Source organism: Camelus ferus, chromosome 6 (genome assembly GCF_009834535.1).
Source record: "Camelus ferus isolate YT-003-E chromosome 6, BCGSAC_Cfer_1.0, whole genome shotgun sequence".
Taxonomy (NCBI): domain Eukaryota; kingdom Metazoa; phylum Chordata; class Mammalia; order Artiodactyla; family Camelidae; genus Camelus; species Camelus ferus.
This window is the reverse complement of record NC_045701.1, coordinates 9078901-9103937: the sequence shown is the minus strand read 5'-3', so window position 1 is coordinate 9103937 and position 25037 is coordinate 9078901. Positions and strand designations below refer to the sequence as shown.

Sequence of the window (25037 nt, the reverse complement as noted above, 5' to 3'; positions counted from 1 at the left end):
ACGGTACTTCCCAAGCAAATATTAAAGATGACCTCCATCTTCTGCATTGTCAGGAAACGGTACTTACCAAGCAAATATTTAAAATGTAGCAATAAGAAAAAAACCACTAGACAGTAAACCTCATGAAGATATGAACCATTTCTCTCATTCACCACATCATCTCCAGTGCCAAACAGTATCCAGCAATGTACTGGGTACTGAAATGTGTTAAATGAGGGAATGAAACACTACTTAGTAATTTTGTCTACCTCCTCTAACCAAGAGGTACAAAAAACAAACAAAACAAAAAAACCCTAAAAAAAACTCCACCAAAAAATACATTCTACTAGGTATCAGGAATTTATATGTATGAATACCAAGGAAGACCTGTCTTGTCAAATTTTGTATCCCCCGACCCTAGAAAATACTGAAAGACAAACAAACAAAAACCCTTGTCTGGAACAGGTCAGAATACTACCCTAATCTCCTTTTACGTCCCGCCTACTCTGCCTTCTCTGAAAACTGAATGGCCTTCAGAAGAGTAGATTCTCAATAGAAAAGTCACTTTTCCAGGAACAGGCACTTCTCACTCCGTGCAAAGTGAGGCCAAGTTAACAGAACCGCAAGGTCTTGGCTAATGCAAGCACAAACTGATTTATTATGATTGGCCCAAATTACCCACTTTTTTTTTGCTGCGCAGGCCAATATCCACAACCGCACTGACGCCTCATGTAGGGCAAACGTTTTCACCAGTAGCTGGTGGGGAGCACAGTGTTTCTCAGCCAAAACCGAGGGAGAGTGGAATTTGTGCAGTGTAGTAATCCAAACATCTCGAGTGGATTCCAGCCTTTAAAATCTGCATCTCGTAAGACATTCCTTCAATTTTCCACAATACAAGCTGGGAAAACAAATCTCCTGAGCCCTTCAGGGACGACCTCCTTTCCAAACACTACAACCACTGCCAACTCTCCATCCCCGAGCCCAAGACTGAACCACAAACGACCCAGCTCTGAAGGGTCACACCCGAGCTGTCCGCCACCCGCCTCGCCTTTAAAGAAGCCGCGCGCGGTCTAGCTGCCCCAGAGTTCAACTTCCGGCCACATAATGAGAGGATGTTTTTCTCCTGGCCACTCCCTCCTGGCCACGCCCTCCACGCCTCGCCTTCCGAACGCGAGCCGGAGCGCGCGGGCGCGCGGGAGGGGCGGGGCCGCTTGGGCGGCCTCTGAGAGGTTCTCCCTCTCCCGCGGCGTGCAGGCACGCGCAGGCACGCCCAGGACTGGCGGACAGCGCGGCGGCGCGCGCGCGCGCTCCCGGGGCCCTCCCCCGTGACGTGCCTGGCCGAGGCCGCGCAAGGGCCCTGTAGCTGCCAGTGCCGCTGTCATGGCGTCCGAGGCGCTGTCTGAAGAGAACCCGCGGCGGTCTATTTAGAGCGAGGGGCTGGCGGCTGGTTATGGAGAGCAGCCCCGAGAGCTTGCAGCCGCTACAACACGAGGTGGCCGCTGGGCCAGCGCCAGGGACAGGTTCTCCGCAGGAAGGGCGACAGGGGACCGGGCTCGCTGCTGGGGATGGTCCTGGAGTATGGGCGGCGGAGAGCAGCGGCGGGAATGGGCAGGGGGCGGCGGCCGCCGGGAGGAGCCTCTCGGACTCGGTTTCCCCCTCCGGCTCTCCTCAGGTTCTCGCACCCTGCAGCTCCTTCCCGGGCTTGGACTTGAAGGAGAACGATTTGGAGAGTCTTGCTGCCCAGAAGGCGCCTCTGAGAGGGCAGCACAAGGTGACCGCCTCCCCGGAGGCAGCCGAGGCCGAAGCCGGCCATGGGTTGGGTCCGGCCGGAGACGCGATCGCCCGCCCGGATCCCGCCGGCACCTGCCGGGCAGAGTCGGCAGCCGCGGGCTCCGAGGAGCCCAGCAGCGGCGGCGGCCTCAGCAGCAGTTGCAGCGACCCGAGCCCTCCTGGGGAATCGCCGAGCCTGGACTCCCTGGAGTCGTTCTCTAACCTGCATTCTTTTCCCAGTAGCTCCGAGTTCAATAGTGAGGAAGGCGCGGAGAACAGGGTCCCCGAGGAAGAGGAGGGCGCGGCGGTGCCGCCCGGGGCTGTGCCTCTGTGCGTGGAGGAGGAGGAGGAGGAGGGGGAGGCGGCTCAGGTGCTGGCGGCCTCCAAGGAACGTTTCCCGGGACAGTCTGTCTATCACATTAAGTGGATCCAGTGGAAGGAAGAGAACACACCCATCATCACCCAAAATGAGAACGGCCCCTGCCCTTTGCTGGCCATCCTCAATGTTTTGCTTCTGGCCTGGAAGGTACATTCTGCAGCTTTCTGTTAACCACTGGTTTTGGGGAGGGGGGAGACGGGTGAGGGAGCTGCTGCGTGTCAGCTGATGGCTTCTTCTTTTCTTTCCTTATTCATCAGCCAGTCCCTTTTTCTTCTTACATGAAACTCATTCTGAGACTCCTGTTGAAAGAATATTCCCGTATGTACATCAGAAAGAATTGCCGGTAACCTCAGATCTAATTAGAGTTCAACATTCAGTTGTGGCTGATATACTTGGAAGGACTTAGAGCATCCTAAACCCTTTGGGTTTTTGTTTTTTGTTTTTTTTTTTTTTCCTTTTTCAGTTTTATTAGGTAGAATTACTACAGTTTGACTGCACATACATTATATTGCATGTAAATACATATATACAATATACTGCACTTTTTTAGTTTACATATGTGTACTGATGATTGTTTCTAAGAACAGATTAGAGCTTTAGCTTTTTACACTTATGTATTTATCCTTTGATTATTTTTAAACTATACTTTTCTATGTTATTCTTTCATACTGACTTTATCACCTATGTCAAAGAGTGAACAATTGGGGAAAATGATCTTCAGAAGTTACCATCAATCCATGATACCACGGAGCAAGTTTTGATGATTATGTTTAGTCTGTTTTCCAACTCATGCTTGCTCCATTTCGGTATGGATCCTTATGGAAATGGTAATAGGGAAGATGTTGCCCCTTAGACAAATTCCATTTAAGGAAAAGTGATCGTCTGAGACCTAATTACCATAACTTCTTGGTTTTCAAAGATTGTTTTTATTTTATGCATGATTTTTACTTGCCTCATTTCGTTGGCTGTAGTTAGTTTGACATTACCAGTAACCACACATCAGAATGTGTTAAGGGAGCTATTCCATAACAACCAGAATAAGATAAGATATATCCCACTTAAAGAGCAAAAAAGGGAAGGGCCCTTCCAAAGTAAGTATATTGAGGACTCAGGAGTGAATTACCCGTAAATTTAGTGTCTTATTTAAACTTGAAGTTTTAACTGGCTGAGAAGATGCATCTTAGAGCACATATTTTACTTTCAAATTGAGAATTGTATCTGTAGATAAAATGTTCCCTAGAAAAAAATAAGATGGATTATTGTGACCAGTTAGGAAGAAAATCAAATAAAGGGAATAGTGTTTAAGCCCCTTCATTCCTTACTAGCATAGGCTGATGCAAAAGGAATAAGATTAGAAATATTACCAGATCGGGTACATAGTGGCACTCAGATGTTTTAAGTGCAGACCATGCCTGCTCCTGAAGAGCTGTCGAGTTATTGGGAGTTGCAGCATTTGACTTGTTGGAATTATTAAAGAACAATGCAAGACAATAGTCTATAAATACTAGGTTATAGGAAACAGATTGAAATGCTTTAGATATCCCAAAAGGGGAAATTTTCATTTGGTCTGGCTTAGTCCCAGAGAGTTTCATGGAAGTTGTAGATCTTGAAGGAAGCTTTTAAGAAAAAATAGAACTTAAAATAACAGGAAAATGTAATTCCTGGGAGAAGAAAGGGTATAAACAAAAAGGATGAAAATAGAATGGAGTGAGTGTGTGTGTGTGTGTGTGTGTGTGTTTGTGTTTGTGTTGGATGATAGGAGTGATAAGTCTGTATTGCAGAATAAAAGAAAATAAGATTGAAAAGGTAAAGAAGAGCCACTTGATGAAGGCCCTTGAATGTCAGACTAGGGAGTTAGACTTCATTCTATGAGCCAAAGTCCCAGTCTTTTTGTAGGAAGGAATAACGGTTTCCTTTAGGCTCTTCTCACTTCCTACTTATCCATATAGTACTGCAGAAGTTTGGAAGAAAGAGCAAGTACTGTGGTCTCAAATATTTGGGGATAGATGAGATGGGCATTGAATTGACTCTTTGAAAGACATGGCTTCAAGTGAATAATCATATGTTTGGGTTCCAACTATATGTGAGGTACTAGAAATAAAAAGATGAGTAAGATGCAAGTATGCCCTTATGTAGCTCAGTGTTAATGGGGAGATAGACATATAACAGTAATCACAGTGCGCAGAAGTTCTAAATATGCTGTGGAATTACAGAGAAAAGTGTACTTGGGGATGGAATGTGCCAAGGGAAAGCTTCATAGGAGAGGTAGCCTATGAACTGGATCTGAAAGATGAATACGAGAAGTTCCTTCCAGGCAGAGGGAATGGTATATTCAAAGATACTGAAGCAGAAAAAGATTTGTTCTATTTGGAAACGCCAGCCTTGGTTGGACTACGGTGGAGATGAAGGAAATGGCAATAGCAGGAAATAAATTTGATGTGTTGGGTTAGACTGTGAATGAGCAGGCATGCTAATGAATTTTGAGATTACTTTATACAGCTTTGGTTCTTAGCCTTCTTTCTGCCTCCAGGCTATTGATGCATACAAAAATTACTCATCAGTAATCATCAATGATTGATAAGGAGGTGGATTAATAGGAGCAGGGTTGGAAAGAGCAGTGTTCTCAAAGTGAGCCAGGGGTTCTAGAGGTCAGAGCTATTTTCATAATAGTACTGGGATGTTTTTTCCCTTTTCCACTCTCATTCTCTCCCAAGTGTCAATACAGGCTGCATGATGTGTGTTGACATCATTGCTCTGACAGTGGAATGTGTGCTCATGCATTCTTGTGTTTAAATTTTTTTTCAATTTTTATTTCCAGTGTGTTAAGTGTTAATAGATGTAACCCACTTAAACAAGAGCTCTTTGGGATCCTCAATAATTTTTAGAACTGAAGAGGTTCTTGAGACCAAAAATTTTGAGAAATGTTATGAGGAACTACAAATTGCCAGCATAAACATCCTGCCTATCCTCCCTCTATTTTCCCCACTGCCTTTTCCATCCCATTCTCCAGTAGACATAAAGAAAATAGAGGAGTAAAGATTAAAGTTGGTGGGGACAGGGTGATGTTAAGGGCAAGAGAGTGTAAAAGAGACCAATACAGGCACAATTTGAGATGTAAATAGAACTAGAAATAGAACAATGTCATGATAGTAGTCTGGGAGAGAGACTCTAATTAAAAAAACAGTCAGTTATCATTGTCAAATGCAATAGCATCAAGGAGCTTGTAAAGAGGGAAAGACTGCCAAAAAGGACAGGTATCAGGACAAGGTTGCTGAAAAGTCAGGATAACAGGAATAACAGAATAGGTGGTAAAATTCTCTTCAGAGGAAAAGAACAACAATCTTTTTTTCTGAAGTAATGGAAGGAATGAGTCAAGGAAGATACAAAGACAAGGTCACGTTAAGGTGGAGGGGCAGATGGAAAGTAAGGCTTCATTATCGGTTTGGGCAGAATAGTAATTGATCTCATCAGTGAAAACTATTGAACTTGTCAGTAATTAAGGAGAGAGGTTGTAAAGCATCGAGGGGTGAATTTTGTGAGAAAATTAAGTTGTATTTTATAGAAGTTCTAAACTCACTGGAAATTATGCCTAGTAATTTGAGGCATAAGTAGAAAGTAGTAAGTGGCAGTGGATAAATCAGGGTATTCTTTAAAAGCTTCTAGTATATCAATTTTTGGGTTTTCCCCAGTATTTCTCTTATCCCTGGAGATAGGAACAGGAAGAGTCACTGGTTAGGATTATCATGGATTGGACTTTTCAAGAGTTGATTCATGGAGTCATTGGAATTAGAGTTGAAAGTGAAACAGTTGATCATCTCTTTTGGAGGAGGATGAAGTAATGATAAAAAAAAATTAATAAACTAAATATATTAAGAGGATTTGAGAGATTCAAAGGAAGTAAGTGCCATGGTTCTGAGTAAGAGATGACAGTTAAAATTTATCAAAGAGGGTAAGTACTGAGTTGGAAATGTTGGAGTTTTAATTAAAAGTGTTGGTTTAGGACTAATGGGTAGTCGGTGATCGTTAATAATCTATAAAATAGTTGAGCTGTGATAATCCAACAAATCAAGAAAGAAGTAAATCTATTCATTAAATTTAATTCAAGCTCACATTTCTAATTTTGTTTAACTGTCGCCAGGTAAATATACACACATTTATGTCTTGGAATACATTTCATTTTGCTTCTTTAGACTATTTTTGGTGTATTTTATAGTTTTTCTTTAATCTTTTATTCTGTTAAAAACAATGACATTTATAGGTTTATTTGAGAGCTGTGACCCAATTAATCATTGGTTTATAAAAATCACTTGTTTATAAAAACAAACAAGTCAGAAGAAATATAAAATATAAAATTTACTTTCTAACGATACTGGCCTATGTTATAAATGTTGAAACTGAATGATGGGTACTTGTAAGTTGATTATGCTGTTATTTTTCTACTTTTGCATGATTTAAATTTTGCATTATGAAGCATTTTTAAAAACTTCTGCCTTAATTTTTTTTTTACTTTTTTTAATTGAAGTATAGTCAGTTTACAATGTTGTTATCAGCCTTAATATTTTTATATTTATGAAGGTATTACTTTAATAACAGCGGGAGTCCCTGCTTTGTCATGCTTTCGTTTTCTTATAGAAAGAATATAGGTTGTAAGGCCCACATACTCAAAAAATATATATATATAAAATATATACTGTACATTGTGATAGAGGACATGCAGTATTATGTGTCTAGTCATTACGTAGCATTTTCATGGAAGATTGAATGCACTGCTCTGATTTAAGATGCTGGAAGCACTTCTCCTTTCCTCCGTAGTCTTTTGGGTAGGAAATTCTTTTTTCCCTCTTCTTTGCTTAGCAGGAGCTGAGATAATCTCCTACTCCACATCAAGGGAGGAACACCAGGATTCTGAAGCAAGATTGTTTACATTAGGCTGGTTGCTCCAGACATTAAACCTAGAAAATGTAAAATAAGGATTGATACATTTGATTCAGAAAAAAACAAAGAAGCTTAAGATTAAGGGGGAAAAAAGACAAAAAGACACCCCCTCCCCCCAAAAAAACTTCACCAGGAACTAAATCAAAACACACACTACAAACTGCAGGAATTATCTCCTAGCTTATTATATGTGTCTAAGGGCTAATTTCTTAATTTACAAAGAGCCCTTATAAATTAGAAAAAGATGAGCAACCCAATAGAAAAATGAGCAAAAGATCATTAGCAGAAAATTCAGTGAAGTTGAAATGGACATATCGTTTGTCTCATTATCATTCTTGCCAGCAATGAAGTTTTGCTCTAGCTCCCCCTCCCTCCTTGATGACTTTTCTTTTCCCATACCATTTTCACAGATAACTCTTCTTACTTTTTTTTTTTTTTAGTATTTTTTAAATTGAAATACAGTCAGTTTACAATATTGTGGTCTTCTTACTTCTAAGTTTTATTTTACTTTTTTTTTTAAACTTCCTGACTAATAGGAACATTGGAATCACACAGATTTTCTTATATGCCCCTTTTCCTAAAGTAGGCACACAGCTCTTTTGAGAATTTCCATGTCTGTTTATTACTTACAAAAATGGAAAAACAGATGGTGAGCCAAATATTCCATTTTAGCCTCTGCCCACCCTGTTTTTTTTTTTTAATACAGATCCTATAAGAAGAGATTAAAAAGTTCATACAATGGTCTAGTTTTGTCTACACAAAAGATGCAAGTAACACTTCTGAGGCTTCCGTTTCCTGTCTTTCCTAAGAATTAGGATTGGTGTAATACCTCTAGATTTGTGAGATACAGCGGACATAAGCTGAGGATGATATGAATACTCCCTGTGGTGGTTGTCCTATATGTGATGTGTTCATTTTCTCCTCCGCTTGCTCTGAGTAGCCCTGCAGGAAAACCTTCCCATTCCTCTTCCAACCTTGTCTGTGTTGAGTCCCAGGTGAAGGACATTTGAGCATAGGTGGTACTGGCAACCGTAGGGCTTCGAATAATAAGTACTCAATTATTTTTATGTCCAGATACTATGCTAAGTCTTTTACATGCGTTATATGCATTTTATCTTTTAATTTTTTCAACCCCATCATGAAATCCTTACATACACAGTGTTCTTATTTTACATATATAGAAAATTGAGGTGCATAGAGTTTAAATAACTTACCCTATAAGTAAGGTTACCATCTGCTTCAGAACCTGAACTCTTCCTTGAGATATTTGGTTGGGAAGTTAAAATTTAAGATACCAGTAAGCCTAGTGGACAATAGGTCTGGGACAAAGTAGGGTGAAAGAAGAGATAGTGATTAAATCATAGAAGCAGAATCAGACTTCGTGATTTCTTAGAACAAATCCTGGGGATCTGGGTTTTATACAGGTTCCTTCTGTTTTTAGCCCCCTGTGCCTCATCCTATGTCTTCTGAAGTATCTTGACAGTTTCAGAGCCTTTCTTGAGTTCTGTGGTGAATGAGCTTGCCTTTGCCATCAAAGTTTATTAAATATATTCTTTGATATTTTCAGTAATTAGTAACTTGTCTCTCCTGCCACTGTCCTAGTTCAGGTCACTTTCATCTCACCTGGACTACTTTAGTAGCCTTCCAACTGGTCTCTTCTCTTAGTCTCATCTATTTTTCAAGCAATTAGGTTTTTTTGGGGGGTAGATTTTTTTAGCTTGCTGAGCTACTTAAATATAAGTCCAGTGAAATTTGAACTAAAGATATCTTCTTTTATTTATTAATCTTTTATTGGGAAAATTTCACTGGAACAACATTCCTTCATTGTTTAAAAACCCTTTGAATTGCATATAAAATAGAACATTCTTGAAAATCTAATACATGTGAATATATCTGCAGCTTCTGATGTTTTTAAATAGTTTAATTAGGCCTTGGTATTACTCTGAGAATGGCATCTAAATTATGATAAAAATTGATGGTAAAGTGTTTTAAATTGGCTTAAGTTGAAGATTGTCTCTTATTAAATTTTCCTGATTTGAAATACTGATGGGAAGTAGAAAGTCAGTTAGATTTACTAAGAAGTCTGAATTTTAGTATTTTCAAGTACAGTAATTATTCTTAATAATAAATGAATACTATGTATAAGAAATTAGAATATAAAGCATGGTGTATGATAGTTTGTAATATATGTTTATTTGCTGGAGCCAGAGTTAAAGTCATGTTGAAAGTGTTACGGAAACAACAGGCCAGTCAGGAAACAAGCACCACTCGAAGGGTTGGAGTACTCAGATGTATTACGCCGGCGGGCTCAGAGGGGCTTCTGCTCCGAAGCTCTGAGCACCTTCAAGATGTGCACATGAGGTTTTATAGGGTAAAGTACAAGCTTGGGGTATTCCGCCAATAGGCATGGAACAGCTTTAGCAGCATCATCATCACAAAAGTGGAGGCGGGGAGGCAGCAAACCAACATTCCAAAGCCAGATATGTATCTTTGAAAATCCAGCTGTCTAGCAAAAACACATAAACAGCAAACCAACACTAATTAACCTAGATTTACAAGTTAGTCCAGCAGAACTCAGATCAGTATTCCAATACTTAGACTTGTTAGCCCAGCCCAGCCTCTCCTTCACATTCCTAGACCTGTGAGTTATCTTGTTAGACCAGCCCGGTTTTTCCTTCACAAAAGGAACCTTAAGTTTTTTCAGTCCTTATTTTGAAAAATGCTACATTTCTTCTGATTCCCATTAATACTTCCAGTATTTTCTCAGTTTTTTTCTTATAAACAGTTTTATTTTTATTCATTTATTTATTTATTTTTATTTTATTAGGGGGATTTAATTAGACTTATTTTTAGATGAGATACTGGGGATTGAACCCAGGACCTTGTGCATGCTAAGCATGCTCTCTACCACTGAGCTATAGCCTCCCCCTAATACTTCCAATATTTTCTAAAAAATAATTTCTTTACAGTTTCAACTAAAAAAAAAGAATGCTATATAATATACTGCATATTCAACGTTAGTGAAACTTCAACTGAGAAGAAAAAATTGTATTATTTAGTGGTCCATTTTACCATATGTAATGCAAAAGTAGACTATAGCACAGAAATCAGATAATTCCTGGACAAATTTAAAATGTTTGTCTCCTGAGTGAGTGTCAAACTAAACTTCACAGTTACGAAGCAGACATCATTTTCTTCCATCACTATCTTCCCTTACCCCATTTCTTATTTTTTATTAATTGTATGGATCTTAAGTTTTAAAGTCTTCTGAGCCTTAGAGTCAGCTTCAATTATTCTTTCTCCATCATCCTTCACTTTTCATTGGTCAAAAGTTCTGTCAGTTTTTCATTTAAAATATATTTCAGATTATGTTTTATGTAAGATTTCATTGAAAGAAAGTGTTGCTGTTTTTAAAAGTCTGTAAATGGTGGTATAATAGAAGGGGTAATTGGTTTTGGAGTCAACCTCCAAGTCACATCATAGCTCTACTACTTTGGACAAATTAACATTTTAATGCCTTTTATTCTTTGAATGAAGATAACTACTTTGTACCATTGTTGTGGATTAAGGTAATTTGCAAATTGAATGGCATTTAGCAGAAGTTAAATATATTTAATTTTTGTTCTGACTTTCTTAAGAGCACAGACTGGTAAATACTCATTTTTTTCTTCCAGCTTTATTGAGTTATAATTAACATATAGCACTATATAAGGTTAAGTTGTACAGCATAATGATTTGACTTCAATATATCATGAAGTGATCACCACAGTAAGTTTAGTGAACATGTATTATCTCATATAGATACAAAATTAAAGAAATAGAAAAAATAATTTTTTCCTTGTGACAACTCTTAGGATTTACTCTCTTAATAACTTTTATGATATAATATACAGCAGTGTTAATTATACTTACCGTGGTGTACATTACATCCTTAGTACTTACAACTGGACATTTGTACCTTTTGAATGCCTTCATCCAATTACCCCTCTTCCCACTCTCCATCTCTGGTAACTATAAATCTGATCTTTTTTCTATGAATTTGGTTTTGAAGTATAATTGACCTACAACACTATGTGAGTTCCTGTTACACAACATAGTGATTCAATATTTCTATATATTTCAAAATGATCACCAAGATAAGTCTAGTTTCCATCTGTCACCATGCAAAGATATTACCTAATTATTGACTATATTCACCACACTGTACATTTCATACCCGTGACGCATTTGTTTTGCAACTGCAAATTTGTACCTCTTAATCTCCCTCACTTATATCTCTCCTGTCTTTACCCCCCTCCCATTTGACAACCTCCTATTTGTTCTCTGTATCTATGACTCTGTTACTATCTTGTTATGTTCATTCATTTGTTTTTTAGATTCCATATAAAAGTAAAATCATATAGTATTTGTCTTTTTCTCTCTGACTTGTTTCACCTAACCTAATTAATACCTTTTAGGTCCATCCATGTTGTCTCAAATGGCAAGATTTCATTCTTTTTTGTAGCTGAGTAATATTTCATTGCACATATGTGCCACATCTTCTTTATCCATTCATCTGTTGATGGCCACTTAGGTTGCTCCCATATCTTGGCTATTGTAAATAATGCTGCAATGAACATAGGGGTGCATGTATCTTTTTTTAATTAGTGTTTCTGTTTTCTTCAGATAAATACCCAGGAATAGAATTATTGGATCCTATGATAGTTCTCTTTTAAAATTTTTGAGGAACCTCCATAATGTTTTTCATAGTAACTGCACCAATATACATTCCCACCATTGCTCAGGGGTTCCCTTTTCTCCACATACTTGCCAACGCTTGTTATTTGTTGTCTTTTTGACAACAGCCATTCTGACAGGTATGAGGTTATATTTCATTGTGGTTTTGATTTGCATTTCCCTGATGATTAGTGATATTGAACATCTTCTCATGTGATATTGGCCATCTGTATGTCTTCTTGGGAAAAATATCTATTCATATCCTTTACCCATTTTTTAATTGGGTTGTTTGTGTTTGTTTTGTTTTTATGTTAAATTGTGTGAGTTCTTCGTTTGTTTTGGATATTAATCCTTTATTGGATATAGCATTTGCAGATACCTTCTCCCATTTAGTAGGTGTCCTTTTTGTTTTGTTGATAGTTTTCCTTTGCTGTGCAAAAAAGCTTTTCAGTTTGATGTAATCTCAATTGTTTATTTTTGCTTCTGTTTCCCTTGCCTGAGGAAACATAATTCAGAAAAATATTAATTAGACTAATGTCAAAGAGATACTGCCTGTGTTTTCTTCTAGAATTTTTATGGTTTCAGGTCTTACATTTAAGTCTTTAATTCATTTAAAATTTATTTTTGTGCATGGCATGAGAAAAATAGTTCAGTTTAATTTTTTTGCATGTAGCTATCCTGTTTTCCCAGCACCATTTATTAAAGAGGCTTTCCTTTCCCCATTGTATATTCTTGCCTCCTTTGTTGTAGATTAATTGCCCATGTAAATGTGGATTCACTTCTGGGCTTTCTATTCCGTTCCTTTGATCTGTGTGTCTGTTTTGGGGCCAGTACCATACTGTAGCTTTGTAGTTTAATTTGAAATCAGGGAGTATGATACCTCCAGCATTTTCTTCTTTCTCAAAATTGTTTTGGCTATAAAGATCTTTTCTGTTTCCATGCAAATTTTATAATTTTTTTGTTCTACTTCTGTGAAAAATGCCATTGGTATTTTGATAGAGATTGCATTGAATCTATAGATTGCCTTGGTGTGTGAATATAACAATACTAATTCTTCCAGTCCATGAGTGTGGTATATCTTTCCAACTGCTTATGTTATCTTCAGTTTCTTTTGTAAGTGTCTTACAGTTTTCTGTGTACAGGTCTTTTACCTCCTTAGTTAGATTTATTCCTAGGTATTCTTTTTTGATGTGAAATGCAACAGATTTCTATATATTAATTTTGTATCCTGCAACTTTTCTGAATTCATTGATGAATTCTGGTAGTTTTCTGATGGTATCTTTAGGATTTTCTATGTATAGTATGTCATCTGTGAACAGTGACAGTTTTACTTCTTGCTTTCCAATTTGGATTCCTTTTATTCTTTTCCTAGTCTGGTTGCTGTGGCTAGGACTTAAAATACTATGTTAAATAAAATAAAAGTAGTGAGATTGGACATCCTTGTCTTGTTCCTGATCTGAGAGGAAATGCTTTTAGCTTTTCACCATTGAGTATGATGCTAGCTGTGGGCTTGTCATAAATGGTCTTTATTATGTTCAGGTATGTTCCCTCTGTACCCACTTTGTTGAGAGTTTTTAATCATAAAATGGATGTTGAATTTTGTGAAAAACTTTTTCTGCATCTATTGAGATGATCATGTAGTTTTTATTCATCAGTTTGTTAACATGGTGTATCACATTGATTGATTTGCAGATATTTAACCATCCTTGCATCCCTGGATAAATCCCACTTGATCATGGTATATGATCCTTTTAATGTATTGTTGAATTTGGCTTGCTAATATTTTGTTGAGGATTTTTGCATCTATTTTCATCAGTGATATTGACCTGTTTCTTTTTTTCTGGTATCTTCATTGGGTTTTGTGTCAGGGTGATGCTGGCTTCTTAGAATGAGTTCAGAAGTGTTCCATCCTGTGCAGGTTTTAGAATGGTTTGAAAAGGGTAGGTGTTAACCTCTCCAAATGAATTCACTTGTGAAAGCTTTTGGTCCTGGACTTTTGTTTGTTGGGATTTTTTTTTTCCCCTGATTTAATTTCATTAGTGGTAATTGGTCTGTTCATATGTTTTTTCCCCTCCTGGTTCGTCTTGGGAGATTGCACATTTCTAGAAATTTTTTCATTTCTTCTAGGTTGTCCATTTTATTGGTATATAGTTGTTGGTAGTAGTCTCTTATGATCCTTTGTATTTCTGTGGTGTTGGTTGTAACTTCGTTTTATTTCTGATTTTATTGATTTGGACTCTCTCTCTCTCTCTCTCTCTGATAAGTCTGGCTAGAGGTTTATCAGTTTTGTTTATCTTCTCAAAGAACCAGCTCATAGTTTCATTGATTTTTTTAGTCTCTATTTTATTTATTTCTGCTCTGTAAATATCAATTTTTATCTCCTTAACTATATCTTCCCAGCTTTAAGGAGGTGTTAGAATTCAGACTTTGTATTTCTTGAGTACTTATTAATTGGCATTCTGATTAAACATTAACAATGTTCTTTGGCTGGTCATTTTCATACTTACCATCAGTTATATAAACTGCTTTTTATTTCTTAGTACTACTGGGTCTTCTGCATTTCTCTCCCTGCTCAGAATATCAAAATCACAGGTATCAAAATCTTGGCATATCACTTTTGGAATGCTTTACGTTCCTGCTTAGGATATTATTTATACTTCAAACAGAAGGGTTTGTTGTTTTTATTTTTGGTCTAGGGCCATATGGTCTCTGTTGCAAAGATTCAATGTTAGTGGGAAACAGGCATTTCTTCACTATTATAGTCTTTTGTCCCTAGTTTTAATGAACATCCAAAATATTTTATTGGCTTAGATTCAAGAAAAGAATATATCACCGAGTTTGCTTGTGAAAAAGTCAGCTAAAATATTTGTGTATTTGTTGTTCCACTTTTGAAATCTGTATAAAGGTCATCATTTCCTATTTCAGATGTTTGAAGCAAGACATGGTAGGCAGTTGTTATTATTCGGAAATTTCAAGAGTAAGCCCTGAAATCATCTCTTTGTAGAATTCTAGGATTGAGAATGTATTTCCCAAATACATATGCTTGCTAGTGCCTTGGTTTCTTATTTTGACAACTTTATAGTAGGACTACTGCATTGACCAGAAGAGAATAAGCTGTTTATTTATGGAATTTTCTGGTGAACATATTTCTGCAGTGAATCTTCTTGGAGTAAAAGAATATATAGTTCTTATTTTATTTAAGAAACATTGTTATGTGTAAATGGGACTTTCCAATTGGTCTGAGAGTTGTTCAGAACGTAAATATTTACAGTGTATATAAATTACTGGTTTAAATTTCTGACCTTCAAAGTGGTACTCAAACACTTTGATAAAATATTATAAAATAGCAGTTAAAGTCATCTAAAGCAGAGATCAACAAATTTTTCCTGTAAAGAATCAGATAGTAAATATTTTAGGTTTTGTGGGCCATATGCTCTCTGTTGCAAAGATTCAGCTGTGCTATTGTAGTGCAAAAGCAGCCAAAGACAGTACATAAACAAATGAGAGTGACATTCAATAAAAGTTTATTTTGAAAAATAAGCAGGAGCCTATAATCTGCCAGTGAGTTTCAGTTTTAAAATATACTATATATGGGAACTCTCTGTACTTTCTGCTCAATTTTTCTGTAAACCTAAAACTGCTCAAAAAAAAAGTATCACTATTTAAAAAAAAAATTCCACAAAATAAAAACAACCGAGAATCAAGATTAAAACCTCCATGGCATCTCTTGGTTTTCACTGAATGATAAATCTGCTAGATAACTAACTCATAAGCACTAACTGTCATGTATGCTCTCAGAGGGTCTCATACTGTTTTGTTTTACAGGGATCTTTTTTAGGACTTACTTTATTCATTGATTAAAACAAAAAATTGTGACATACTGTTACCATATGTAACATAGCATAAATGCTCAGAGCACCTTCTTCAACACTTGGGGGACTTGCTGGAGAAATTGCTTATTTTAAAATGTCCTTGGTTAAACAGAAAATAATTCCTGAAGAATTTTTAATTATACTGCTATTCTCTTGTCATTGATATGTTAATTACTCTGAGTTTCCATCCTACAGTATCTATTTTTCTTCTATTCTATGAATATACCAAGGAGTATGTGTTTCGATGAGTCAGCTAAAATATTTACAGTTATTGGCTATAATATTTATGTAACTCATCTGATAATTAATTTGAAAAATTAAATTTAAACTAATGTGTTGTAGCTGAATTAACTTCTGAAACTTAAATATGACTATAATGTATGTATTTACTTTTAACCTTTTTATTGTGACATATAGCACATACAGAAAAGTACATAAAACAGAGATGTCCAGTTTAACAAGTTATCGTATAGCAAACGGTGGAACTACCAGGCAAGTCAAGATACAGAGCATTGCCAACATTTCAGAGGCCTCTTGTATGCCCTAATCCAACTATAACTCCTTCCCTTATTCCTAGGGCTAACGACAGTTGTGATTTTTATAGTAGCCCTTTCCTTTTCTTTATATGTGTACAGCTCTAAACAGTATAGTTTAATTTTGCCTGTTTTTAAATTTTACAGATGGGCTCATATAGTGTGAATCCTTCAGTTTATGACTAATCATTTATACTGTATTCATTTTAGCTATTCAACAATAAAAATGGCCACTATAGACTGAAGTGATGAGATACTGAGCTATGTTCAAGGCTGTGTTCAGTAGAACTGCTCCCATGAGTGACCTGCCAAAACATGTTTGGTGTCTCTTCCTGCCCTTTAACTACATTTTCTATCATGCAGGACACTGTTGCAGGTGCCTAATGACAACCAGGATGGGTGGTGAAAGGCATAGCACTTGGCTCTGGAACAGATTTCCCAACGTCTCTGTGGGATCTTGTATCACCCTCTAAGTTTTATGGTGATAGGATTGACTTTGTTGTATTAAAGATTGGTTATAAAGATCTTAAAAATGTGAATGTTGTATACACATAGTAGATACATATAATACATATACAAACTTGTGTTTCTGACTAAAGAAACACTTTAATCACCAAAACATTTGATTTTATAGAAAAAATACTTTGTTTTTCAGGTGAAACTTCCACCGATGATGGAAATCATAACTGCTGAACAACTGATGGAATATTTAGGTTAGTGTTGAAAAGTGAATGATTTTTATATCTCTTTTAAAATAAAACAAAGTTTTCAAAACTTTCAAATATATTACCAAATTTCACCTTCTGAAGTGCTATTATATGAGCTATTTTTAATATCTTAATTAAAAATTTGTATCAATATGTTACTGTTCTTGGATGTTAAAGCCTTCTTTCTGACCAGCATTAAAATTTTGTAATGTAAATAAGGAGACTGGTGACATCTGGAAAACAACAAGGTACATATTAATTCCAATAAATTGCAGAATGGGAAATGGCACAGAAACCCTAACACTTCATGCAGAAAGAGTTTAAAAATACTCAGTAGACTTGAAATAAAACCCAGGAAGTGCTTTAGAACAGTGCTACCCCAAATATAATTACTTAATCTATGCCAGTCTATAAAATGTTAGTTACCAGTCTGCAGTGAGATAGAAGCTTGTATTAGAATGTAGAGTTATTTAAATTAGTAAGCACACTAGTCCATCTGAAATTTTTTCAGAGTGAAATTTTCTTAATGAAGGAAGCAATGTATTGAATTGCATTCTTACAAAAGCTTCTCATTTCAAAACAGACCAGTAATGCACAGTTTGCAGACCAGCTGCATTGAGTAGAACTTGTTTACAGAGCAGGTAGTTATATATTACCCTGAAGTCTTTTACAATTTAGCAAATAAAAATTTTTATGTTCATACTGTTACCAAATAGGAAATCTTAATCCATATTTACAGCTTTTTTAGTAATTTAATTTTTATTTTTAAAAATCTTGTTAGTTGTTTAGTTTGTCTATGCCATTCCAGACAACTAGCTAACTGATTTTTCGTGAGATGTAGGCTTAGTGAAGTAATCAAGATAGCATCTTTTGGAAGACCTTTTTCTTTATGTAACTAATGTCATATAATCCCATTTACCAGCCAAGGAACTTCATAGTTAATTGTTGATTACTTTGAATACCTAGCTATCTGGAAGTAGAATGTCTGTTTATACTTTTTTTAGCTTAGCTTGGTGATTCTTAAACTTTGTGATTTCTGAATTACATTTCATGGAGAAGGCTGAAATATGCTTGGTGCTTTTGAGGAACAGCCAGTATGACTGCCAAGGACTATGCCAAGGGAAGGTATTAGGAGATGAGATTAGTGAGGTAATAGTGTAATATCATATAGGGCGCTAGGCTATTGTAGCAACTTTGACTTTTGCTGTGAGTGATCTGGGAAGCCATTCAAGGATTTTGGACAGAGGATTGACATGATCTGACTTTGAGTTTCACTAGAATTCTCTGGCTGTTATGTTGAAAATAGAAGTTGGTAGGGGGTAAAGACAGAAGCAGGGAGATCAGTCAGGAAGCTGTTACACTGGCAAAAGATGGTGGTTCTTCAAACAGGGTGGTAGAAGTGGAGATTATAAACTGTGCTCAGATTCTGGATACAGGGCTGACGGAATTTGCTGATCAGTTGAATGTGCAGTGTGAGTGAAGTCAAGGGTTAGTTACCCTGTAGTTTTTGGTTTGAACAACCAGAAAGTTGGAGTTAATATCAATTGAAACAGGAAAAAAATGGAAGGAACATGTTTAGGGAGGAACCTGAGGAGCTTGGTTTTGAGATGTTTACTGACATCCAAGTGAAGATACCAGGGAGGCAGTGGGGTGTAGAGTTCAGGGAAGTGTAGATCAGTGCTGTGCAATAAAACTTTCTGTGTTGATGGGTACGTTCTTTATCTGTGCTGTCCAGTTTCATAGCCCCTAGCCACATGTGGCTCGTGAGCTCTTAAAGTGTAGCTAATGTGACTAAGGAGCTGAATATTAAATTTAATTTTAATTAATCTTAATTTATATGGTAACATATTCCTACTGGCTACTGTATTGGACAGTGCACATCTAGCCTGTTAATACACATTTGGGAATAGACAACATATATAAATGGTAGTTAGACTGAGTGAGATCACGAATAGAATAAATGTAGATAGAGGAGGGAGGAGATGAGTGGACTGAATCTGGGACATGCCAGTGATTAGAAGCTGAAGAAGAGGAAGAATAGGGGTGTTCAGCTCTGTCGAAGACAAACAGGAGACTGATTGCCCAGAATCTAAATGAAGAGTTTCAAAGAAAAGTGAGAGATTAGCTGAATCAGACGCTGCTAATAGGTCTTGCAGGATGAAGACTGAAAAAATGACCATTGATCGAGCCGTAGGGAAGTAATCAGTAACCTTGACAAGTACATGGGATGAAAACCTGACTGGAATGGGCACAAGAGAAAATCAGAAGCCCTCAGACATAGCCAGCAGGAATGTAACATAGTGCAGCCACTGTGGGAAATGGTTTATCACTTCCTTAAAAAGGTAAATATAGAATTACCATAGGAACCTACAGTTTCACCCAAGAGAAGTAAAAATACATGTCCATACAAAAACCTGTACTGAAATATTCATAGCAACATTATTCATAATAGCCAAAACATAGAAACAGCCCAGCTATCCATGAATTTATGAATGGGTAAACAAACGTGGTGTAGCCATACACTGAGTCATTATTCAGCCTTAAAAAGGGATGTACTGATACATGCTAAGGTATGGAAAAGCTTTAAAGACATGATAAGTCAAAGAAGCCAAGTCACAGAAGACCACATATTATGTGATTCCATTTATACGAAGTGTCCAGAACGGGCAAATGTATACAGACAGAGAGTAGGTCAGTGGTTGCTTAGAACTGGGGGAGGTAGGAGGGAAGTAGAGACTGACTGCTAATAGGTATAGAATTTCTTTTAGTTGGGGAGACAAAAGTGTTTTAAAATTAGATCATGTTAATTTCACAATCCTGACAAGAGTACTTGAGACGAATAGAAGAATTAGTCTTAGGTAGTACAGCTAGTTCATCCTTAGCAACAGGAGGGAAGATAAGATGTATTAAAAATAGATGCAGGTAAGTGGGTAGATGGTGGTTGTGGTAGCTTTTTGGAAGGTCTTTTGACTGTTTTTTTTTCTCTCAGTGAAATGGGAAACCAGACCATCAGCTGAGAGTGAGGATGAAGGAGGAGCTGTTGAGGATGAGAAGGGAGATACAAAATAGTTGCCTAGTTGAGTGGGAGAGTGAATAGGGAGATGCTGGATAATTAGTATTATTACCCATGAGGTTAGTGAGACCAGCCAGCATGGGTGGTATGATTCCTCCAGTTGTGTTCAGCTGCATGAGTATAGGTCTGAATAGCGGGATTTAACCAGAGCTGGGTTTTTGCCAAGTGAGCACGTTGAAGAGTCTACAAAATTGAAGATATGTGTAGAGAGTGATTATAAACATGAGCCATAGAATTTAAGTTGCATTAAGAGACAATAAGGCTATAAATATGTGGAAGGAAGATGTGATTGGGTTAATGGATGGTAGGCTCTGATAGAGCTGAAGAATTTTTGGAACCTGGTAATAACAAACCCATGTGACCATAAGATCTGAGATAAGGTGAAATAGAAGATTTTTGTTGGAGAAGAGGTCAAGAAACAAAGGCCAGGGTATCAGATGAGTTATCTCTATGAATATTGAAATTACTGAAATTTATGGCAGGGTTTGTGTCAGAAAGAGAGTGAGCTGGAAATGAGGAGATTCAGTGAGAACGTCTCAAGACCAGTCAGAAGTTGGTGGAGGACTATAGTCAGGCGGGTGGATAATGGGTAGTATTAGATGATGGCACGGGTATTGCAACTCGGCATTTCAGGGAGAAGAGGGAGAAGGAATGACAATGAGGAGCAATAGATACCTGATCTACCTCCAGGCTCACTGGTAAAGAATGTATGAGAGAAAAGAGCTTTCACTAGAGAGGGTGGGAGTATCATCAAAGGACAAATTTAATTTAGGCAAGAAGGTAAAGGACAAATTAAGAAAACAAAATACTTGGAAAATTTTGTTGTTGAGAGACCATGAGTTCCAGGGGACACTGAAATTCAAGATAAGAATTTAGGAGTCATTCATATAAAAATAGTATTTAAATCTTTGGAAATTGGTGAGATCATGAAGAGAGAAAGTATAGAGAGAGAACAGAAGTGGGTCCAGGATTGTCCCCTGAAGCTTCCCAGCATGCCAAGATTTGGGTAAAGCAGTGTTTCTCACCTTTTTTTTCATTGTTCCCCAAGGAGCCTTTGTAGACATTTGTGTCCTAATCATGCACTCCAGGAAATTTTAACACCACAGATACACTGTTTGTCTCTTCATGTACTGTGACCCTTTGAAGGCCACAAACCATTATAATATCTGAGATAATTTCCCCCCACCTTCCAAGAAGCATTTTTTGCTCCACCCCCTGCTGAAAAGCATGGGTCAGAGGATAGAGAAGTGAGGGGAGGAGTAACCACTAAGACAGGAGAAAAGCCAGAAGAGGGTGACATAGTGAAGCCAGGAGAAGGAGCGTGTGAGAAGGGACAAGAAAGGGTACTGAATACTGGAGAGTACTTTCCACATGATTTGACATCATGGAGGTTATTGTGACCTTCACAGAAACAGTGTCAGTACACTGATGGGCTGGAAATGGAGCGGTGAGTTGAAGAGCATCTAAGAGGTGAGTAAATGAAGACTCAAGTGCAAATAGCTTTGAGAAGTTTGTCTGTAGATGGGTATGAGAAGTGGGTGAAGGCTTAATGGGGAACATGAGACTTGTTCTCAGTTTTGTAATATGGTTAGAATCTAAACCCTTATAAAGAAGCAGGAAGAATGTTTTGGTAGGTGGAAACTATTTTAAGCTCAAGCTTGAGGTGAAAATATGTAAGACATATTTGGAAAAATGGTGAAGGAGTACAATTTGACTGTGGTTGGTAACTCTGTATGTTACACTGTTCTACGAATGGAGATTAGATTAGCAGGTTGCAGCTAAACTTGGGAACTAGGCAGGGGAGTTTGGGTTCACCATAGTAGGCCACTTAATTTATCTTAGTTTCGTTAAGTAGAGTAAATAACATGTTAAATACAGTTTTTAGGATGGTCTGATTGAGACCAAGTAGGAAATAGTAGTTCAGATGTAGTCAAATATTGACAGATTTTTGAATGCCTACTATAAATAGAAAATGTATATTTTTGAGCCCAGTTTCCTATTCATTTCTTCTATATCCAACCACTGTCTGCCCTACTTTTTTTTTTAACATTTTTTATTGATTTATCATCATTTTACTGCCCTACTTTTTTTGTTCTCATATCGTGACCATAATAATCTAAACCTGCACTGTCCAGTATAGTAGTCACTAGCCACATGTGGATATCGAGAACTTGAAATATTGCCAGAGTGACTTGAAGTGTAAAATATACACTGGATTTCAAAGATTTAGCACACACACAAAAAGAATATAAAATATCAGTAATTGTTTATAATGATTCTGTTTTGAAATTATAGTGTTTATAATATACTAGGCTAAATAAAATATGTTGTTAAAATTAATCTCACTTCTTTCTTTTTACTTTTTTTAATGTGGCTACTAAAAATTTAAAGTTACATATGGACTTGCATTTGTGGTTTGCATTATATTTCTACTGGACAGTGCTAACCTAAATTGTGCCACCACTCCACAGCTTCTGATTTCACTCTGGCTCTGCTCTCTGTGCTGTCGTAGGCTGATGCCACTTACCTATCCTCCTCCCTGCTAGTCAATGCCGTCACTCTACTTGTCTTTGTCTACACTACCCGGTGAGAAAATGAGCTCATTTGCTGTTAGTTTCCCTAACCAAAGAACACACAGTGGGAAAGACCCATGAGTATAGGCAGAGGGCATAGGAATGGAGGTACTAATAGTAGAAAAGGGTAAGATTGGAGTGGAAATAAAAGCATCATCAATTGTAATACCTCATCATTTTACAGATGACATAAGCTCAGAAGGGTGAAATAGTGTGCTGTCTCCATCTGGGCACCTAATATGATTTTTTAAATGCTGAAAGGCTAGTATTCTCAAAAGTATATCCCTTTTCCCATTCCACCCCTCAAAAGTATTTTTAATATATTTTAAATTCCTACTACTTGTCTTTTTCTCCCCCCCCCCTTTTTATTATCCAGCAAATATTTACTTATCATGTACTGTGGATAACTTATTTGAAGGTGTCAACAATACAGTCAGTGTGACTATATAAGTGTACTCTACTATGAAAATGTTAACATGATATTTTTCTTGGAAAAAAAGTAACTTGGTATGTTACATTTATCTGTTAGCTGGAGAAGTCCTGAGAAAATAGGACACACAATAGAGAATTTTTTTATTTATAGGAAAAAAGAAAAATTGATGAAGAATATCTCGATCTGGGGTACCTAAAGAGGTTTGAAAGTCCTGAATGAGGGTTTAGGGACTAACTACTAGGGACACATAAAAGTTATATGATCCCAGTGGGAGGTGGGGGAGAAGTGAGCAAGAGTGATGTGAGGAAAGAGATTCTGAAAACACTCCCTCACCAAAAGTGAACTTTATTCAAGGCCAATCCTGCCAGAACAAATTGTTTAATTTTCTAAGCTATTTGGATTCTCTCCTCTTGAGATTACTCCAGTTCTCTGGAGGAACCAGAGATATTTTTGCATTAATAAGCAAACACTAGAAGAAAGATTGTAAAAGACTGTAAAATTAATTGCTTCCCTAGTACCTAGCTGAGGAACCACAGGAAATGGGAATTTCGACTGGCAAAGATTAGAGGAGGAGTGAACTTTAATTTGGAAATTTCTGTTACTAGAGCATTATAGCAGGGCCAAACTTGGACATGGCTTGTTGGAGGACTCTGGCGTAGAGAAAGGAACATGGCAAGCTAGGATACCTAAGAAGCACTAGGAGGTCTCATAAATAAGGTGAGGAAGAAGTGCAGGTGGAAAGCAGAAAATGGGTAGGAAGATGAAGTAAAGAAGCACAGCATAAACTAGAATGTGCAGCATGATTTTAACCATCCAAGCTAGTTTGTATGATGGTGAGACTAGCACTATGTATTACAGTAAGGAAAATAATTATTGAGATGGTGGTACTGTCTGACTTTTCAAAAGATGACTTATTTTTATCTTTTGAAAACAAATACAATAAAAAGAGGTCAGTGTTGAAGCATTTTAATTTTGTTCAGAGTTGACTGTCTTTCCTTTTTTCCAAATGATCACCTAGGGTAGGTTACCTTCTGCCAAGCCCTCTCTTCCGTTTTTGGCTTAATGTAGCTAGCTGCAGGTTTTTGTTTCTTGATTTCTCTTTGTCTAGAATATCCCATTAGGAGCAAAATCTTACGGACTCATTCTTTGAAATTCTTTCCTCTCTCTGTATACTGGTACTTCACAGCATGATTTATTGCCAATTCTTTTGTTTCCTCTCCTCTCCAAATTAGCCTACATACCGTCGATATCTTCCTAAGCACCAATTTCATCCTTCACTTGTCTACTTAAAAGCGTAAAGATCCTATATGATTTTTTCACAAACAGCCAAACCTATTAACATATTATTTATGATTTTCTATAATCTGATCAAGTTTACCCAACCAGCCATATTTCCCACCACCCTGCAACATAATCTTATATATAAACCCTCTTATAATCTGTCCATATGGCATGGTGTTTCCTATGTGTGTTTTTTCCATCACTCATTCTCCCTCAAGGAATCCTTTTTCTCTTACTACCTTGGCAAGTTCTGTCCATTTTTCTGAATCTGATTTAGATACTATCCTCTCCAAAGGATATTTCTAAGTGCTACAGGCTTTATCAATATCTCTTTTCAAAATCATTTGGTACTTAAGGCATTTATAACACTGTACAGTATATTATACTTTATCATTATCTTATTCTGTTTCCTGTATGCTCTTTGCCCAACTGGATTATTAGTTTCTTTAAGGGAAACAGGCATTTCCAAACAGGGTATTTGCTTTAACCTGTTACTAAACACAGAATAGATTCTCAATACTTTTTGATTGAAATAGTGTTGTTGACCAATTTTGATATAAAGGTTAGATAAGCTAGATAAAACAGCATTCTTAAGAGATGATTTATTTAGATACCTAAAACTGAAAGATGCTCCCTTAGAAACTCAAACTCAGTCTTATAAAAAAATCTAATTCTCTATTACAAACTTCCCTAAAAATACAGATAACCATTGCTGCATACGTATCACCCCAAAATTTGGTTGCTTAAAATAATGAACCTTTATTATCTCATGTAGGTCAGGAAGCT

The 25037-nt window shown here is 37.1% G+C and overlaps 1 protein-coding gene and 2 long non-coding RNA genes across 7 annotated transcripts in view; 2 read left to right on the top strand and 1 right to left on the bottom strand.

Annotated features, from left to right (window-relative positions):
• Positions 1-1287: 1287 nt before the first annotated feature.
• MINDY2 (MINDY lysine 48 deubiquitinase 2) overlaps positions 1288-25037 on the top strand; it is a 64281-nt gene continuing 40531 nt past the window's right edge. For 4 of the 5 annotated variants that reach the window (XR_004320418.1, XM_032481087.1, XM_032481085.1 and 1 more), the window contains exons 1-2: positions 1288-2275; positions 16840-16897. Coding sequence is in view for 4 of the 5 variants with exons in the window: in XM_032481087.1 (XP_032336978.1) it covers positions 1430-2275; positions 16840-16897 (904 nt within the window). In the remaining variant the exon portion in view is untranslated. The remainder of the gene's footprint in view (positions 2276-16839; positions 16898-25037) is intronic. The other variant, XM_032481086.1, reaches the window with a different exon arrangement.
• LOC116664084 lies at positions 2750-9441 on the top strand. The gene is made up of 3 exons (XR_004320419.1): positions 2750-3855; positions 7044-7046; positions 9292-9441. It is a non-coding gene; the product is annotated as an uncharacterized LOC116664084 (long non-coding RNA).
• On the bottom strand, positions 11211-23826 carry LOC116664085. The gene is made up of 3 exons (XR_004320420.1): positions 23817-23826; positions 19633-19634; positions 11211-11331 (listed from the first exon to the last, which is right to left on the bottom strand). It is a non-coding gene; the product is annotated as an uncharacterized LOC116664085 (long non-coding RNA).